We start from the raw sequence: 17,053 nt of genomic DNA on the forward strand, positions 1-17,053 counted from the left end.
GAATAGACACAAATTTCTTTTAATTAAAACATTGTGAAACTTACTTTATCAACTCTCGTCCTTCAGAACTAATAAAATATTCAACTAGCCACTGACAAGCATCAAAACTTTTTGAAAGTAATGCTTCAATAGTAGCAATCCATTCTTCAGTGTCAACCCTTTAAAACACAGAAACAGTGCTGTTAGGATCAGGTGAAATATTCAGTGACAGCTGAGTAATGTGGATTCATGCAGCCCAGAGGCAAGTGCTTTTTATGTTTTGGTACTTGTGGTGTGAACAGTTAATCCAGCCCTGGCCCACAACAGTCCTGACTGCCTCCTTTTCCTCCAAAATCAGGAAGACAGGAGGAATTTTTTTTTACTTGGACTTATAATTTTTATTTGGAAATTTGAAATTAAGGCTTGTATCTGACCCAATAAAGTATTTTTCTGGTTCCCATCCATCCATCCATCCATCCATCCATCCATCCATCCATCCATCCATGGTTATTGGTGGTGCCAAGGCTTGGTTAGGGTTAACTCTCACAAGTTTTGTAAGCTACTGTTGTTATTTCCCCCTCCACTCTTATTTCTTCCCTCCTTTTCAATAGTATAATAAAAACCGCTATCACTTAATGTCTTTATTATACACAAAGATTAAGTTGCCACTATATTATGTATTTTCATCTCAAGTTCCTTTCCAAAAAACCTGTTTCTACTTGGAGCTCAGTGAGCTCGCAAGAGAAAAAAGACCGTGAATCTTACTGGTTTTCTAATTAGAACTGGTCCCCCATCTTGAGCTTCTTGTTCCAGGAACAGCTCACAAACTGGTGTATAACTACTCTTTACATCTTCCCCTAATTATTTATAAAAGTTATTTTTTCCATGACCTATGATGTGCTAGATACTTTACCAGATGTTGCAGATAAAAAACAATGCTGAAGGAGGCAGGGGAGAAAGCATAATGGTAATGCAAAATGACTTTTATGCCCGAGGGTCTAAAGTCCCAGGTTCAATATCCCACACCCCAGTTAAAAAGACTTCCACAAACCACAACAAAACCAGATTCCTTTCTTGGGCACTCAATGCTCAATGAACTCCTCAAACCTAAGATTTTGGTGTCTCATCAAATTAGGTCTGCAAAGGTATAAGTAGAAGAATTTTCACCATTTCATAGGCAAGTCTTGTCTATTACTCAAGATTTTCCCCATTCTGCTTTTCAGATATTCTGAGAATATCAATGTATTTAATGCTTACTCAATCTTCCTATCTAGATATGATTCTGCACAATTCCCAAAGATGTGCAGTACTAGTGCTTTGCACCATAACTATTTTTGTTTCTTTGAGCTATTTTCCTACTAGATAAGAAATTGTCCAAAGACAGAAAGCATATTGTAACTGCTTCAATATACACGTTAGGTAGTTGTCAATGTTCTGGAAAGTTGCTTTTATAAATTCAACTGTAATTGAAATAATGACTATCAAAACATATATTTTTACCTGAGCTTTTTCTTTGTCCGTAAATAAGTTTGAAAAAGGAACTGAATGGCAAGCTGTAAGCTCACCTTTGCCATGCAAGGATAATACGGATGCTTTAGTTTGGTCTGAGAGGGAAAAAAGGGAAAAAGACTCTTGTCACAGAAATTTTAAAACATTATTCATTCTTAAATTATTACACAGTATAAAGAAATGAAATGACAAAAGTAAAATTAAATGCCAGTAAGAAAAATTTATCTACTTTACTATGCAATGTATTCTCATTACTAAAGAGGTCAAGAGAAGACATCTTTTCATTTTATTTATGAAGGCCACTTAAAAATAAGAACTTTTAGACTATAGGGTGTTAAATAATCTATGAATAGGCTAAAACAAAGTTTTCTCTTTTCTGGCAAAATATAATCAAGGTACGTAACAAAAAGAAACACTTGGAAGTTAATCTTGAGTCTAATTTGTCTCACAACAAATTAGGAGAATGGAATCTTCCATAAGTTCGGTAGCCAAATATCCAGTGATGTCACCTGTCTACTTGTCTAACTTGATTCTTTACAGAATCTACGTAAGGACACTTAAAAACTCCCCAGAGCCCTACCCCACCAGGGAAAGACAGACAGGTTGGGAGTATGGATCAACCTGTCAATGCCCATGTTCAGCGGGGAAGCAATTACAGAAGCCAGGCCTTCTACCTTCTGCACCCCATAATGTCCCTTGGTCCATGCTCCCAGAGGGATAAAGAATAGGAAAGCTATCAGGCAATGGGATGGAATATAGAGTTCTGGTGGTAGGAACTGTGTGGAGTTGTACCCCTCTTATCCTATGGTTTGTCAGTATTTCCTTTTTATAAATAAAAGTTATATATATGTAAACCTCAGTCAGTGGAAACCCATACCCATATTCATAGTTAGCATTACACATACTGAGTGAGCACAAACACCGAAGGTCTTAGCTAAAGGAGATTCAACTGTGAGCCTTTCTCATTCCCTTGCTAACAACCGAATGGTACTTACAGCATTCAGTGATGCCAAAGACAAAACAAAACTAAAATAATCACTACTGTACACATCTCTATTCTTCATAAACTTGAGGTTTTCATCTCTCACCATCTACAAAAGAAAATTAACATTTATTTTAAAGAAACAAGATATTCAATATATGAAAGACATTTTTAGTGACTCATTAGGTAAAGGTAACTCTTTTGGTAAAAAGAGTTAATAAAAAATCTCTTGGTATTTGAAATTTTATTAATTTATTTTTTATTATTTGTTTTTAATGAGAGATACAGAGACTGAGATTGAGAGACCAGAGCACTGCTCAGCTCTGGCTTACGGGGACTGAAGCCAGGAGCCTGGAGCCTGAGGCATGAAAGTCTTTTGCAGAACCAGTATGCTGTCTCCCCCCCGCCCAAGATCTGAAATTTTAATTTTAACAAGGAGAACACAAGAAACTGCAAATAGGTGACTTGTTATTTCATTAAACCAAACTTTTTTTTGGGGAAGTGTAGTTAGATTACCCTGTAAAGTACAAGTGAATTCCAACTTGCTGTTCTGAGTAGGGGACAAACAAAACCAATTCCAAATTTTCCTTTATTTTAGAGCCGATTTCTCTCAACAAAAGACTTTGTTCTGGCTACTAAGCATGTAAAACCTGGACCTGGTAGCTGGACAGTTTTGAATTTAAATCCTGGCTGTGATACTGGCGGGGCATCTTGCCTCTTCTGAGCCTTGCTCTATCTGAAAAATGGAAATAAACCTTGCCATACCACAGAGTGGGGTAGTAATTAGGGATTTGCTTAAAACACGCAACAGAGTAAGACACTCAATAATTATGATCATTGTTGCCTTTTGTTTTACCCCAAATTAAGGAAGGGCCTTATTTCCTCTCTAGACAAAAGTTAATTTCAGAGATGGGCTGCTCTCTAGCTCACTCCCTTCCCACTGTTTACTTGTAGCAACACCTCATCATACAAATCAGGGACAGTGCCGACCCATCTCAAGTGTGTAGCAGTATCTCTGACCTGGCATAAAACATGTATCAAATGAGGTGGTCAGGAGATGTGGCATTAGAGGTAAACTAAGTCTGCCACAAGGCCAGTGGGAATACTCCTGGACTGACAAGAGGAAATCTGACATTCATCTGGATTTTCTGAGAGCTTTTTTACATAGTTCTTACCTGGTATATACGAACTGGCATTTTTTCTACAAATAGTCCTTTCTTCTCCCCCTTTTTAACCAGCTTGGTTAAGATGGAAAGCCGGTCATTGTTAGGTCTATGGGGCCTAGGTGATGACTGTGGTGAGATTTCTGGTGAAGATGGTGCTGACCTAGGAGAGGAGAATCAAAACCCTGTCTGACTTAAGTGCTTATTTTATTTTAAACATTTACTTTATTTCACAAGGGGGTGGGGTAGAGAAAGGCTAAAACATGACTCTGGCACATGCAGTACCAGACACTGAACTCCAGAAGTGGTTATTGTTTTATTTGTTACTCCAGTCTGAACTCTGTTACAAAACAGGGTACTAGACTTTAAAAAGTAAACTGAATACTTTTCTGACCCAAGGCATTTATAAAATGCAAATTCACAGATAACAGGACCCCTAAGACACCCTTTCTGACAGTACTATACTTTGGACATGGTCTAGGGATCTACATGTTTTCTTTATAGAATTTCTTTCTAGCTGAGCTAGTTACCTCTAACTTCCAAATCATACGCCGTAAATGTCACAATAAGAAGCCATGCAACAAATTATATCGAAGGGAGACTCACAGAGAGAGATCCTCAGCTTCTTGCCGTACAACGCTGACACGACTTTTCTTTGGTAATACTGGGGAGTTCTGATCTGATACCCTTTGGTAGAAGAGCATGTAGGCGTTCCAATATCTTCGGCGTACATCGGTGTATGGGTTTGCTTTACAGTACCATACCAAGAAAGAGAAGTCTTAGTAAATAAGAGGTTTTTATCTTGATAATCTAAAACAAAGGACCTATAAATCTTATCAATTGGCTACTAATTAAATTTGTTAGTGCAAAGCCCAAGTAAAATACAACTTTTATGAATACTGCTTAGAATCACTTAGAAGATGACAGACAGACAAGAAATGGAGGAGTTATATGGTACTAAGTTGGGGGGGGAGTTGTATATATCTAAGCAAATCTACATTAAATAAATGCCAAGAAACACTTAAAAATAAGCTCTATGGTACAGGATGCTTGATTAACCATTTCTGCATTGAATAGGCAGACTTAGGCAAGTTTTACCAATGGTATTATCTCTGATTACTTATTATTCAACCATAATATTTGAAAATTGGGCTTCAGGAATGCTAATTAAGTTCTTTGTAAACTTTTTTTTTCCCTTGAAAAAGGAGATGTACTTTGTGATGTACTTCTCATACTTTCTCTTTTGAGCAGGGGAGATGTGGAAAGACTACTCTGCCAAACTGCAAAGTATCAGTAAATGGGAATTGAAAGACACAGGAGCTAGAAAAAAGGAAACAAACATTTCAGTGGGACATCTACTAATTCTGAAATTATTTTAAAGCTTGAATTTCTTCAAAAAACATTTTAATTAATTAATTGATCTTTTGCCAGGAGGATTAGCACTGGGATTTGGTACTTAAGAATGACTCCCCTGTTCCCAACGGCCATTTTTTTTCTTTTCTTTATGACAGAGATAGCAAAGTAGAGAAGGAGAAAGATGCACTGCTCTACTGCTCAGAAGCTTCTCCCCCTGCAGGTGGGGATGGATGTTTGAAACCTGGTCCTTACATATGGTAACGTGGGTGCTACACTTGGCGTGCCACTGGCTGGCCCCCTCTTTGATATTCCTTTCGTTCTCTCATTTTTTTTTTTTTGAAAAAAATTTTTTATTATCTTTATTTATTGGATAGAGACAGCCAGAAATCAAGAGGGGGTGATAGAGAGGGAGAGACATAGAGAGACACCTGCAGCCCTGCTCCACCACTCATGAAGCTTTTCCCCCTGCAGGTGGGGACTGGGGGCTCAAACCCGGGTCCTTGCGCATTGTAATACGTGCGCTCAACCAGATACGTCACCACCCGGCCCCTCCTTTCTTTCTCTTAACTTATTTCTCCTGTCCCACCAGTCCTTTAAGGTTTTTGTACAGAATTACTTGAAATAATTTTGTAGGTAGCTTGGAAATGCTCACTCTATCAGTGAGTTTGTGGACTATACAGCAAAGCATCCCTATGTATTAGTAATCAGAATCGGTTTAATTGTTCAAAGTGTTTAAGGATTTTTCATATTTCAAGAGAACTATACCTTAGTTCAGATATTCATATTTTAAAGTTCAGAAACACAGGCCAGTGACAAACTTGCAAGGAAATAAACTCAGCGGTACTCTGTGTCCTGCAAAATCATTCTGCATTCTCAAAGATGCTAGCCTCCCTCATTTTCTTCAAGCCTTTCAAGTAATTATAATTTCTGTAGCCATCTGGAAATGCATTCTTGCAACCCTACATAGAAAGGCAAATTCTGCATAGATAAAATGAATGCTTTAATAATATGAAGCTGCAAATGCTTGGCTACAAGGCTGAGCATATCCGGGCTCACTAAAGCAATGGACGTCATGTGCTATGTTCTCTATCCTTCCAGACTGAAGGAAAGATGGATGGAGCTGCAACCTGACTATATTTTTATGTAAAGAATACTGCTACCAATTCGGCGAAAATTAAAACAGGGGCCGGGTGGTGGCACACCTAGTTGAATGCACATGTTACAGTGCGCAAGATCTGGGTTCGAGCCCCCAGCCCCCACCTGCAGGGGGAAAGCTTTGCAAGTGGTGAAGTGGGGCTGCAGATGTCTCTGTCTCTTTTCCTCTCTATCACCCATTTCCCTCTAGACTTCTGGCTGTCTCTATCCAATAAATAAATAAAGATAATTAAAAAAAAAGAGAGAGAGCTAGTAAGATAAGCTCTGCTAATACTTACTTTGATCATAAACTTTTGGTCTATATTCTCCTCCAAAGCATTCATATTCTAGCGTCTCGTCATTCAGGTCATACTCTTCTATAACAGTGTCATTAAATTTATACCATTTTCCCTTTCCACATCCCCTAAAGAGATAAAAACAAACAGCAGAAAGTTAAGAAACAAATATCTCCACTTTCAGCATTTATTTCCATGTAGCATCTACAAACAGAGCAAGAAATTACCATTTGAAAACATTCAAAAGATAGCAGCTACAGTTATTTCAAGCTAAAGGGAGGGGGGAATTAAAATTAATTACAGGATGTTAAAAGAATATAAAAACCAGTATGAAAGAAGAGAAGAGTAATGCAATATTTCTTTGTGCCAAAATGGTAAGTGTGGATGGTCACAGAGGAAAAGGAAGCAAAGGAGAGACACAGGCAGGCAGAGTGAGGAGTGGAACCTGAGAACCCCTTACCGCCTGTCCTTGATGAAGGAATAGTAGTGGCCCGCGTGTGCCTGTCCACTGTGCACAATGACACCAACAAGCTCATAGTTTTCTGTGAGGGCAACTTTTTTTCGTGGGGATCCTCCACCTCCCTGATCCATACTTCGTCCATTTTCACCAACTTCCGAAGATGAATCTTGACGGGCCATTCCTGAAACTGTGTAAGGCTCCATATTTAGCATCCAGGGAAACTATTTAAAAGCAAAAAGGTCACATTAAAACTGAGTCAGATATAAGTAAAACAGGTGTTTTCCTTTTTTTTTTTTCCCTCCAGGGTTATTGCTGGGCTCGGTGCCTGCACCATGAATCCACCGCTCCTGGACGCCATTTTGCCCCCTTTTTGTTGCCCTAGTTGTTGCAGCCTCTTTGCGGTTATTATTGCCATTGCTGACGTTGCTTTGTTGTTGGATAGGACAGAGAGAAATGGAGAAAGGAGGGGAAGACAGAGAGAGAGGGGGAGAGAAAGACAGACACCTGCAGACCTGCTTCACCGCCTGTGAAGCGACTCCCCTGCAGGTGGGGAGCCAGGGGCTTGAACCGGGATCCTTACGCTGGTCCCTGCGCTTAGCGCCATGTGCGCTTAACCCACTGCGCCACCGCCCGACCCCCCAGGTGTTTTCCTAACTTAAGCTAGGACCACTTCTTCAAGTACAAAATGTCAAAAGGCTCACATGAGTGGGAAAGACCCTCTCACTGGAGCATTAGGAACACATTTTACTTCAGACATCACTGGGATTCCCAAAATGAGAGTTGCGGCTTACAGATCTGCCTGTTTCACTAGAAGCAAGGGTTGCACAGGTACCTCAGGATGCTAGAGCCACAGCCTTTCCCACATTAGTTGAAATTTTAAAATATAAAAGGGCAACAGTGACAAGGGGGAGGTCCTGGCTCTAAGACACTTCCGCGGTGGGGAGGGAGAAGTTACCCTTATTTGTTCATCATATTTAATGGAACGTCCACTTTCCCAGTCAAATCCAAATCTCATTAGATGGATCACCAAGACACTAGGTAGAGACTTAATGCAGGTCCTTTTCACCGTTATTCTCTAGAGAAGAGCAAACCTCAGCTCAGTGGAGGAAATAAAATGGCACAGAAATTAATACATAATTTTGCTACCCATGTAACAAGGGATAGCACATTCTTCTTTTTAAAAAATATATATTTATTTTATTCCCTTTTGTTGCCCTTGTTTTTTATTGTTGTAGTTATTACTGTTATTGATGTCACCACTGTTGGATAGGACAGACAGAAATAGAGAAAGGAGGGGAAGACAGAGGGGGAGAGAAAGACAGATACCTGAAGACCTGCTTTACCACCTGTGAAGGGACTCCCCTGCAGGTGGGGAGCCGGGGGCTCGAACCGGCATCCTTAGGCCGGTCGTTGAGCTTTTGCCACGTGCACTTAACCCGCCGTGCTACCGCCCGACTCCCTAGGGCCAGCACATTCTAAAGTAAGTAACTCTAGGAGCTTAATCATCAACTTACAGAAAGCATGGAGACAAAATACATGAACAACAAATTAAAAGTACCTTTTCTTTACACTTTTCACAGTAATATGCATTACTTCCCTCTAGAACTTCTCCTCTAACAAACTGGTCCAAAGAAATTTCCAAACTCTGACAAGAAGTAACTCCTAGATTGAGGGCCATGAAAGCTTCCTCACGTTCATATCTGGTTAGAAAGTAAGAACGACAACAAAAAATCATGATCAACCATGGAGTTTTGAAACTTCTGAAACTTAACAAATTCTGAGACTGAACACAGAAATTCACATAATACCTCCCCTCATCCTTTAAAAAAAAAAAAAGCCCCCCAAGCCCCCTTTTTTTAAAAAAAAAATTTACATTTATTTTTACAATATGAATTTTAACAAAGAAATTTATAAAACAAAAAAGTGAAGAAATTTAATCTGATAAACATTTATGGATGATATAAATAGAAATATCTGTGCATTCCTCAATAAATGCAAATGTCCCAGTATTCTAGAAGACTTATTTTGAAATGATGGTGAGCATTTCTTTTGTCAGTGATTGTCACTAACCTGTGAGGACAGTCTTTACAGATCTTCTGATCAGAATAGATGCCCTGAAAAGTATTCTTAAATATTTGATCTCTTCCCATTTTCTGTTGAAAGATAAAGTTAAAGTTTTCAGTTGATGTCTCCAAAACTTTTAGGTTGTTTGAGTACAATTTTATTTAAACACAAATGAGTGACCAGGTGGTGGCGCACCTGATTAAGCGCATGCATTACAGTGTGCAAGGACCTGCGTTCAAGCCCCCTACCTGTAGGGGGAAAGCTTCCCAAGTGGTGAAAGCAGTGCTGCAGGCGTCTGTCTCTTTCCCTCTCTCTGTCCCCCTCCCACCCCAATTTCTCTCTGTTTCTATTGAATAATAAATTAAAAAAAAATAGAGTGACTACGTAGTTAAAACAGAGGCTGGCTGTCAAAATACTGCTATCATCCCAGATGGAAAAGCAGAGACCCTAAGTTCCAGCTGATGAAACAGGAACATTCTTAGTGGAGTCCTGATTCTTCTTCTCTTACTGCAGTCACCCAGTTAGGAGCAACTCTCACAACCACTTCTTTTTTCTTTTCTATCCTTTTCTTTCTTCCCCTTCTCTCCTCCCCCTCCTCCTTCTCTCTCTCCCTCTCTCACTTATAGATAGAATGGTGTTAAGTTTACATGGTATTATGAAAAAAAGCAATGGGTAAGTTGTACCTACCAAGGAGGGAAGAGGTAAACACTGGCAGTAACGACAGGCTGTCTACCTCAAAATGTAATTCTATTTAAGAAGCTTGTCACACACTTTATTGGCTAGAGCTAGATAACTGGGATGCTTAAACATCACCAGAAAAACTTAAAAAAAAATCTTTTGCCCCCTTGATAGAACAAGATGGTGCTGCACTAGGTAATGTAAGACACTTCTGAGGGCAGGTACCTACATGGGAAGTCAGACCACGTAGATTCAGATGGTTATTATTAAATGTTATAGTGTCAGACTAAGAAGTACAGACTTTATCAAGTATTGGCTGAATTAAGACAATACTGTAATTTCAGTGATCTGTGTCTGTTTTGACATTCTGACTCATTAAAAAATGAATTACATGAATTGGGTGGTGGTACACCCAAGTTGAGTGTACATGTTACCATGCACAAGGACCTGGGTTCAAGCCCACAGTCCCCAACTGCTGGGCAGGGGGCAGAAATCATGAGTGGTGAAGCAGTGCTGCAGGTATCTCTCCTTTTCTCCTCCATCCGTCTCAATTTTTGCCTTTATCCAATAAGTAAGTAAATAAATTTTTTTTTTAAATGTTTTATTTATTAATGAGAAAGGTAGGAGGAGAGGGAGAGAACCAGACATCACTCTGGTACATGTGCTACCAGGGATTGAACTCAGGACCTCATGCTTGAGGGTCCAATGTGCCATCTCCCGGACCACTAAATAAATACTTTTAAAATATATTACATTTGTGTGGAATTAAAGATGGCTGGTTCCTCTCATTTGTCAATTTCATTGTAATCTCAAATTTTCAAGTACTATTATTCTAATGTAGAATTTGAGGGACACTAAAGGAAGAAAGAAGCTTTTTCTACCTTGAGATACTCATCCATCTGATCAATGAGACTAGTGAAGAATTCATATGCATCCTGTTGTTCTCGAACATAAAGCTCTTTGTTCCACATCTTGAAAATCTGTTTGATAAGGAGGAAAATGGCAATTTCTGAATTAAGGAGACAAAGAATGTGAGATAGATCTTAAAATGCTTTTAAAAGCCAAATTCATTATTAGAAAGCCAAAGTTTTGCTATAGTGAGATTAGTTTGTGTCAGGTCTGCTTCCCCTGGTGCCACTGTAATGATAACAAGTCTGAGACACCACGCAGGCTGAGATCTAAGGGCATGAGCCAGAGTTCCTCCCTGAGAAACTAACAAACCTGTGAGGAAAAATTCAGGGTAATCTTCCTGTGAAATGCAGCAGATAGTAAAGCAATGTTAAAAAAAAAATAGTGTTTTTATTATTTTTTTATTTAGAGACACTAGTGGAATTGGTTTAGATTCAGAGAAATGATTAACAAATATTTCAAGCAGTTGTAACAAGAATGACAAGAAATATCCAAAATATCAATAAATTCCTAGAAATTATAAAGGACTTTTCTTAATATTTGAATCATTTGAAATTAAACACTTCTTTCAAGAAAGTCAGTTCCTTTTAAGTTTTTTTTTTTTTTTTAATTTTTTACCAGAGCACTGCTCAGCTCTGGTTTATGGTGGAGCAGGGGATTGAACCTGGGACTTTGGAGCCTCAGGCATGGGAGTCTGTTTGCATAACCATTATGTTATCTACCCCTGCCCCTGTCAGTTCCTTTTTATAGGTTCTTGGCAATAGGACTAGTCCAGACTAAAGATAATCAGCATCAGAAAAAATGCAGCCAAACTCCAAATACCTACAATTTTGAAATCTAAAGTCACTGGGTGAAATACCTTCCAAAAGTTCTCCGGGACGTAATACTGCAGCTTGCTCTCCATCAGATGCCCAAAGAGAGACTGCACCTGGTAGAATACACTGTCATCGGGATTGTCTGTGTCATCCTCCACGGACAGCAGTGACTACAAGAAAAGTGACGGATTAAGTTAGACATATGGAGCTGCTTTGCAGAAATACTGGACATCCGAGTGTGTGAGTGCTCACACTGCTCATTTAGAACGCTGCTGATGTTTAGATGTGGCTACAATTTTGAGTATTTCCAGCAATTCTTAGCTAGTGTAATCATAAAAAAATCATCTCTGAGTTACCTCGACTATGAGAAACAGAACCTGTTATACCAAGACTTCTCTAAGAGATAACAGCAAGATTAATACATAAAATATTCTTGACTACTGACTGCTTTCTCATACACGTTACTATACAGTGATGGCAACAGAGTCTAGATATTAAAAACATCAGTAAATTAATGGGATGGGATTTGAGGATAATGTAGGAATTCGATATCACATTAGGTCAGATTCACCTGTCAAGCAGGCAGCATGTGACCTCAGCAGACTTATAAAAATGTGTGTCTGTGAGTATGTCTAGACACATTTCAGAAGCTCCTAATTATGTCTGGTGTTGGAGAACCCTAAATTGTGATGTGAATACAGAACAACATTCAGGCCGTATATACAGGACAGAGCAAGGCAATCACCTCAGGGAGACCAGGTTGCATATATAGCTGCTGGAAGACCGCATTCATGTAACACGTGGCACCACCATTTCTCAGTCCCACAAACCCTGAGCTGGATCTGCTGTCCACTGGCGGGAGGTACTGGGAAACAGGGAGGAACAGAAATGATACAGAGAATGGTTATCTTTGCCATATGCACATTTGCCCACAGCTGTATGAGATGTCTGAGAGATAAAGAGGTAGCCTCACAGATTTGCCCAGTAATGACTACAACAATAAAAAACAACAAGGGCAACAAAAGGGAATAAATAAATATTAAAAAGAAAAAAGAAAGTGTTATTTCCTCTCCTGGCTAACTTGTGTGTATCCAAAGGGACAGTACTGACTTTCCGTGCTATTAGAGGAGAATGCAAAGGCAGTTTTAAAAATATCCTCACATTCTTGGTCTGACATCGCCTGGAGCCTATAGTTGCTTCTCTCTTGCATATTCTGGTGTATCTTAATCTCCAGCGTTTCCCTCATATTCTCATTGTTGAGCTGACCTTCCGCCACTGATCCGATAATCATTACAGATCTATTTTAAATTTCATCTTTGCTAAGTAGTGCTGTGGTGCTTCTTCCTTTGTTAGAGCACTCAGGACCTATCTTTCATTATATTGAAATAATCTGATTGTGGGTCTCACATTATACTGCCTGTGAGGGCTTTTAACAGTACTTTCATTTTTGAGCTACAAAAGTTGAATGCACCTCTCAATGTACACTACACCCAATGAAGCTTTGCTGATTTTGACTGAACAGAGACTGTCCTGGGTCAAAATCAATACTTGCATTTGTAGCTCTAGTGTCTGGTACTGTGCTAAGCACAATTACTCAAAAATAAATTGAAAGGTTTCTTTCTACTGAAAGTAATTATTAACCGACTTGGAAATATCTCATCTGTAACAAATTAAAGGCTATTATTTAATAATATGCTACAGTGTACTATTGTAATGCATTATAAATTATAGTTCAGTTACATTTGTGAATGTAAGTATAAATTAATATTGCTGACTTTTACTGTGACTAAGACAATGCAAATAGAGTTTAGAATAATGATCATGAAGGCTGGGGTAGACAGCATAATGGTTATAGCAAAGAGACTCATGCCTGAGGTTCCCAAGTCCCAGGTTCAGTCCCCATACAACCATAAGCCAGAGCTGAGCAGTGCTCTGGTAAATCAATACAAAAAATAAATAGCTAAATTATGTTCATAAGATCATTCCAGGGTCGGCAAGAGAGCTCACCTGGAGTGTGCTGAGTCATGCACATGGCCCAGGCTCGAGCCTGGCACCCACTAGAGAAAGCCTTAGTGCTGCGGTGCTTTCTCCTCTCTCCTCCTGTCTGTCTCTCTCTCTCTCTCTCTCTCCTCCTTTATTTCTTTATAATGCCTTACAATACAGCTGTTGGCACAGGGTCTATCCCTGTTTCTATTTGAAAAAGTTGGCCTGGACTGGCAACGCTCCAGCAGACACAACCCAACAAACAGAAAAATAATGATTCAAGAGACTGGGTTGGGGTGCAAGTGGTTGAGAACACACATCACAGGGAATAAAGGACCTGGTCCCCACCTGTGGGGGAGAAGCTTCACGAGTGGTAAAGCAGTGCTGCAGGTGTCTCTCCTTCCTTCTCAATTTTTCTGTCTCTATCCAAAATAAATAAATAAAAATATATATTTAATGACTGCATATACATGTAATCACTAAACAATTAAGTACACCAGGGAGTCGGGCGGTAACACGCAGGCTAAGCGCAGGTGGCACAAAGTACAAAGACCGGCTGAAGGATCCCGGTTCGAGCTCCTGGCTCCCCACCTGCAAGGGAGTCGCTTCACAGGTGGTGAGGCAGGTCTGCAGGTGTCTGTCTTTCTCTCCCTCTCTGTCTTCCCCTCCTCTCTCTATTTCTCTCTGTCCTATCCAACAATGACACCAGTAATAACTACTACAATAAAACAAGGGCAACAAAAGATAATAAATAAATAAATGTTAAAAAAAAATTAAGTACACCAAAGTCTAGAAAACTTACATCAAACTCCTTAGTAAGAGCAGGGTCAGGCTGATGATGCATAGAAAGCAGCTCTTTTGTAATGATCTGAAGATTTGAAGGTGAGCTATCAGCCAGCATTACAAGGACTTCGTAGGCTGCCAGTCGACTATTCACTGTACTACACCTAAAATCCAAAGACACAAGTTAATTTCAACAGAGAGTAATCTATTTCCAATGCTTGTTAAACTAAACTGACATTTAAAACGAGAGAGTAAGAGCTGTAATTCCTTAAAGAGGGGTCACTGAGGTCTGGTGAGAGAACTGTAGTGCCCTGATCTACCAAATAAATACAGAAGAGGCGAACAGAAGCATTTTCTTGGTCGGACAATAAAGCAGTAAAATCTCTCACTTAGGGCTCCAGAGTATCCTTACACAGCAAGGAGCGCCAAGACACAGGGTCAAGAGTTTGATAACTTTTATCAACACCACAAACGGGACTGTCTTTTAAAGTAGGTAGGAGAAAAAAAAAAAAAAGAAAGAAAGAAGCAAAGATTCAGGAAGCAATCACCTTGAAACCCAAATCTCTAAATGGCAGAAAAAGAAAGACACACACACCAGACTAGACACCCTATGAATATTTAATATTATCTACAGATACAAAAATTCTTCAAGGACATTATAATCAGCTTTCCTTTTTGCTGGGGGGAAAAGTAGCACAAAATTAGTTTGCCAAATCATTTTGCTTAGTGACATAAAGGATAATTAATGAGCAAAGGCTTCCTACACTGTTACCACCTTCAGAAGAAATAACTTTGGAGACAGTCATTTCTCACTGTCATCTCTGTCGTCAGATCTGCATTATTGTGCAGATCACAGGTTAGGAGGGATCCACAGAAAAGAGGACAGTCTGAAACCTAAAGAGCGCAGCCCTGGAGATACATATGTTCAGGGGGAGTTTGTGGCTTTTTTAAAAAAAATTAATTTATTTCCTTTTGTTGCCCTTGTTTTATTGTTGTAGTTGTTATTGCTGTTGTTACTGATGCTGTCGTTGTTGAATAGGACAGAAATGGAGAGAAGAGGGGAAGACAGGGGGGGGGGGGAAGAGAAAGACAGACACCTGCAGACCTGCTTCACCACCTGTGAAGCGACTCCCCCGCAGGTGGGGAGCCGGGGGCTCGAACTGGGATCCTGACGCCGGTCGGTCCTTGTGCTTTGCGCCACGTGTGCTTAACCCGCTGCACCACTGCCCAACTCCCAAGTTTGTGGCTTTTTTAGGGCAGTGCTGAATCAGTGAGGACAATGTTCACTGCTTCTCCTAAGGACTTCTGAGTGGCAAAAGGTGGGTAAAGAAGAGAGGTATTTTCTACATACAGACTGAATATTAATAAGCTCTTCTGATATTGTGGTGTAAGAATGGGTGTGCCTAAAATCTCTTTCTGCTTTAGGGTTAGAGGAGGGAGAAGGCTGGTAACTATTTTGATATATGAACACCATTCAGAATAGTGGGGAGGAGTGAAACAAAGTGTACCCTTACTATTTAAGGCATCGTCCACACGCCAAACTGTCCTTGTATTCCTGCACCTTTGATAAGACTCAACAGATCTAGAACTGTCTCTTTCAGAACAAGACAGGTCAGGGAGGACAGGAGTCATAATACTTTGAGGACGACTTAAGAGTACTAATGAAAGCTGACTAGTTAAAATAATACCGCTTATTATGCCATGCCCATTTTAATAACCACTGAAATTATATAGATTCATTTTTTCCCTCTGGTTAAATTTCAAATCCTCAGTTTCTTCTGGATTACTAAAATTTTAATTCTGGTTTCCACAAGAAAATAACAAAGTGAGATTCACAGAAAATGAGATGCAGTCTGTAACTGTTCCTCCGTCATTTCTAAAAATATCAACAGCACCCCCCCCCCAAAAAAAAAGGGTCTATAGGACAAAGCGATCTTTTACATTTCTATCCAGAGATGAATACAAAGTCTGATTATAAAATAATCACTATAACAAATCACCAGTTGTAGTTATGAGGACACAGTCAATACTCAGCAAATATGACAGTCTACAGTAATGCACCGATACTTTTTTCCTAGAAGAATCTTCCAAGACTCAGAGCTTGCTTACTTTCCCTTGCAATGCTCTTACAATCTGCTTCTCTTGGAATTTGTTGCTGACCAAGTTAGCCACATTATCTCCCGTTCTTCCATTTTCAGTGGTGACAATGGTACCAGTGTACTTGGCTCAGTACTTATATGGCAGGTACATTTTATGCTAACCTCCTTTACATTCATTTCTTAATATAGCAAATAATATTTTACAAACTACACACAACCACAGATGGAAGATACTTCAAGTTAAGAAAATAATTTTGGACTAAAGTTTTGAATTAGATTTTTTACCAAAACTGAACACAACGTGCATTTTCCATACTTTGGATGAAAGTCCTGTTGACTGATGGCGGCACTGCCAGCTGGAGAATGACTATTTAAAATAATTCTAGAAGCTCGGAAAAGGAAGTCATCTAACAATGGTTTAATAAGTGATGAACCTGAAAAAGAGCATAATATTCGTGTTGAGAATGAACATACACTGTAAATCAAAGGTCCTGTCTAGCACTTTCACATACGGCAGAGCTCTGTGGGCCAGGAGGTGGGGACAAATGGGAAGGCCAGAGGGTGTATAAGTGCGAGTGCCTTCCTGTAGGAGTTTACAGTAGTGTTAACAGGAGTCAAGTTTTCACTGCAGAAACACAGGCTAGAAGGACATCATAGGGCAGAATGGCTTGGGAGAATAATTCTTATTCTGGGTATTAGGGAGTCTACATAAGTTTTAAAAATTTCTGAAAATCTAACTTCAATAGACAAAAAAGCTGTGCCCTTTCACACTGGTGAAAAAAATCACTTAAAATTTTTTTCAATTATCTTTATTTATTGAATAGAGACAGCCAGAAATCAAGA

At 39.4% G+C, this 17,053-nt stretch overlaps 1 protein-coding gene across 2 annotated transcripts in view; it reads right to left on the reverse strand.

The window, feature by feature from the left end:
• Positions 1 to 17,053, reverse strand: part of USP24 (ubiquitin specific peptidase 24) — a 143,477-nt gene that overhangs the window by 21,123 nt on the left and 105,301 nt on the right. For both annotated transcript variants that reach the window (XM_016185979.2, XM_007518026.3), the window contains exons 41-55: positions 16,527 to 16,644; positions 14,131 to 14,275; positions 12,091 to 12,210; positions 11,390 to 11,515; positions 10,503 to 10,601; positions 8,950 to 9,032; positions 8,438 to 8,579; positions 7,835 to 7,954; positions 6,880 to 7,100; positions 6,423 to 6,547; positions 4,240 to 4,381; positions 3,646 to 3,796; positions 2,484 to 2,579; positions 1,480 to 1,583; positions 45 to 158 (exon numbers count right to left, since the gene is read on the reverse strand). In XM_016185979.2, coding sequence (XP_016041465.2) covers positions 45 to 158; positions 1,480 to 1,583; positions 2,484 to 2,579; positions 3,646 to 3,796; positions 4,240 to 4,381; positions 6,423 to 6,547; positions 6,880 to 7,100; positions 7,835 to 7,954; positions 8,438 to 8,579; positions 8,950 to 9,032; positions 10,503 to 10,601; positions 11,390 to 11,515; positions 12,091 to 12,210; positions 14,131 to 14,275; positions 16,527 to 16,644 — 1,906 coding nt within the window. The remainder of the gene's footprint in view (positions 1 to 44; positions 159 to 1,479; positions 1,584 to 2,483; positions 2,580 to 3,645; positions 3,797 to 4,239; positions 4,382 to 6,422; positions 6,548 to 6,879; positions 7,101 to 7,834; positions 7,955 to 8,437; positions 8,580 to 8,949; positions 9,033 to 10,502; positions 10,602 to 11,389; positions 11,516 to 12,090; positions 12,211 to 14,130; positions 14,276 to 16,526; positions 16,645 to 17,053) is intronic.

Source organism: Erinaceus europaeus, chromosome 13, assembly GCF_950295315.1.
Source record: "Erinaceus europaeus chromosome 13, mEriEur2.1, whole genome shotgun sequence".
NCBI lineage: Eukaryota > Metazoa > Chordata > Mammalia > Eulipotyphla > Erinaceidae > Erinaceus > Erinaceus europaeus.